We start from the raw sequence: 2,651 nt of genomic DNA on the forward strand, positions 1-2,651 counted from the left end.
GTACTGCAGTATGTTTACCCTGTGGTATTAGTACTTGTACTGCAGTAACAGTACTACCAGCTGTGATTGACTGAAGGAAACAATCCACTCGGCTGCAGCAGCAGAAAGCAACATAATTGCTTCTCATTCTGTCAACTTCAACGCTTCAGTGTTGTTTTGGTGAAAAACACAAAATAATGAAGAGAACAGTTTCCTCTCCGTCCTTCATACCTGAGACCTCCATCACCTCCATCCTGGTGGAACTACTCAGACAGTGAGGCGGGAAAACAGCTTCCAGGTTCCCGGCTGATTGCTTTATTAGCAGCCGTTGTTTGTGATTGGCTGTGATGATACCCCCCCAGGTTTATGTCCAGAGCAAGGCCACAGGGTCGAGGCCTGAAAACACATTTCATCTTGTGATCTGAGAACGTGTCCTGTATGTGATTTATCCCTTCACATCAGCACGATGGAGGATAACGGTCAGAACATCACGTCTGTGATGAGCTACTTGTGTTAGCTCAGTGTTTAAAGTCTCATCATGTGAGGATGTTTGTTCCTCTCTGTCTACAGGCTGGACTTCTCTCTCACTGAAGATGAAGACAACAACACCATCGTGTTAAACCTGGAAGTGTACAGGTACGAAGACTGTGAACCCAAACTCTCAACAACTGATATTATATAACAGCACAAATATATGTTAGAGACTTTAACATAAAGCCTATCTCTGCTCTTCATCAGACACGGTTAGTTTAATACGACTACAATCTAAAGCCCTGCTGCTCATCCAGCTGTGTTCATGTCAGATGTTGCTGCTTGCTCTACATAACAGCTGATAGCTTGTTGTTTCTGTTTAGCTGCATGTCGATGTTGGTTTCTTGTGCATTTGATCGATGATAATAACTCAAGTTGGAAACCTGGAAACCATCGTGTTGGTTGTTTGAAACAAGTACTGGTAGAAGTTGAGGTGTAGAACATGTGTGACCTCCAGGCTGCACAGCTGACCCCTGCAGACTTCACTACTCCACTTCTCTCTCTTTATTTAAACTGACCTCCTCCTCCTCCTCTCCTCTCAGACACATGGACACCTCCTTGATCGACGTGGACGTCCAGCCGACGTACGCCAGAGTCAAAGTCAAAGGAAAGGTACACTGTGGAGATTCTAATGATCAGTTTATAACCTTTTAGGATTAGACTTCTTGTTTCTGATAGTTTGTAACTTTAAATTCTAGAACACAAAGACAAAACAACTTCAAATCTTCACGTTGCTAATAACTCGGCCTGAGGAGGGAGATGGAATAACTTTTATTTTATTGTAACGTGTATTTCCTCAGAGCTCCAGACTCAGGTTCTTAGTCCCTGTACATTGAAACTGGAGGGTTGCCAGTTCAACCACAGACTGCTGACGTCAGATTTAGAGCAAGTAATAGGCTGCGAGAAGCTGCTGAGTCATCAAATGTGTTTCTGACACGTTCATGGAGGGAGTTTATCACACCTGCTGCCAAGTCATTTGGGTTTATTTTACCCCAAAATGTGAGCTGTCCAGCAGGGCGAGAGGGCCTCTCTGTTTCTTTTCTTAATCTGGTAAATCCAAGAACTGATGAGCTGAAGATGAACTCGTTTCCTGTCAAAAGAGGAACGACTCAGCATCAGCAGAAGTCCAGTTAGTGTTTGTTTGCTGTCAGGTGTTCATTTCCCGCTTTGCATGAGTCAGACTGAGCTTTATTGTGAAGGGAGTCTCAGTCCTGCATGTCGTTAGATGTTAGATTCACCACAACACTGTGTGTGTGTGTGTGTACGCACAAAGACGCAAACATAAACACACATTTGTTTCGTTAAGCCCTGAATCATTTTTGTGCTGTTTGTGTCTCATCTTTGTCTCCAACAGAACAGCTGTTGTGCACATCTGAGGGCGTATATAGCCTCATCACATGCACCTCTTACAGCTAGTGTGTGGAGGGGGACCGGCCTCACACGTCTAACCTGTTTTCTGGAGTCCTGAATGGCTCGACTTCAGGCTGTTAGCAGGTTGTTTTATGCCCGGGGGTCAGCCTGATTGGTCATACATCAACTCAAGCCTTTAAAGTTCTTCCTAAATATGAAGTCATTTAGAGGGGGGTCATCCGTATATCAAGTCTCATCTGACAGCAGCAGAGGAGAACAGACGGAGCTCTCCTCCTCCTCCTCCTCCTCCTCCTCCTCCTGCTGTTAGCACGGTTTCCCCCAAATTCACTCTCACAATCACATGAAAGTAGATTATGAAATTAATCTTTTTAATGCACATTATTCGTACCACGTGGATCGTTAGGACTCCGCTCCGGTGATTGATGGCCACCGTTCCTCAGTCGGAGCTATTCTGGTCACTCTCTGCACGACTTCTCTGGAATGTGTTCCTAAAGAAAGACCTCACTAATGATTAAAGTCATCTGACACACTGTGCCGGATCAGCGCATTAATCTCGCTAATTAAAGTTATGAATAATTTACTCTGCAGATCTTTCAGATGGTCCTGCCGGCCGAAGTGAAGCCCGACAGCTCGACAGCTCAGAGATCCCAAACCACGGGACACCTGGTCCTCAGCATGCCCAGAGTACGTACAGCTACACGTCACAGAGTACGTACAGCTACACGTCACAGAGTACGTACAGCTACGCGTCACAGAGTACGTACAGCTAC

The 2,651-nt window shown here is 45.3% G+C and overlaps 1 protein-coding gene across 1 annotated transcript in view; it reads left to right on the forward strand.

Moving 5' to 3' along the window:
• dnaaf11 (dynein axonemal assembly factor 11) overlaps nt 1-2,651 on the forward strand; it is a gene marked incomplete at its 5' end in the record, with an annotated part of 11,266 nt that overhangs the window by 439 nt on the left and 8,176 nt on the right. The window contains 3 exons of the mRNA XM_031877172.1: nt 550-615; nt 1,053-1,122; nt 2,470-2,565. Coding sequence (XP_031733032.1) covers nt 550-615; nt 1,053-1,122; nt 2,470-2,565 — 232 coding nt within the window. The remainder of the gene's footprint in view (nt 1-549; nt 616-1,052; nt 1,123-2,469; nt 2,566-2,651) is intronic.

Source organism: Anarrhichthys ocellatus, unplaced genomic scaffold, assembly GCF_004355925.1.
Source record: "Anarrhichthys ocellatus isolate YVR2014 unplaced genomic scaffold, GSC_Weel_1.0 scaffold128, whole genome shotgun sequence".
Taxonomy (NCBI): Eukaryota; Metazoa; Chordata; class Actinopteri; order Perciformes; family Anarhichadidae; genus Anarrhichthys; species Anarrhichthys ocellatus.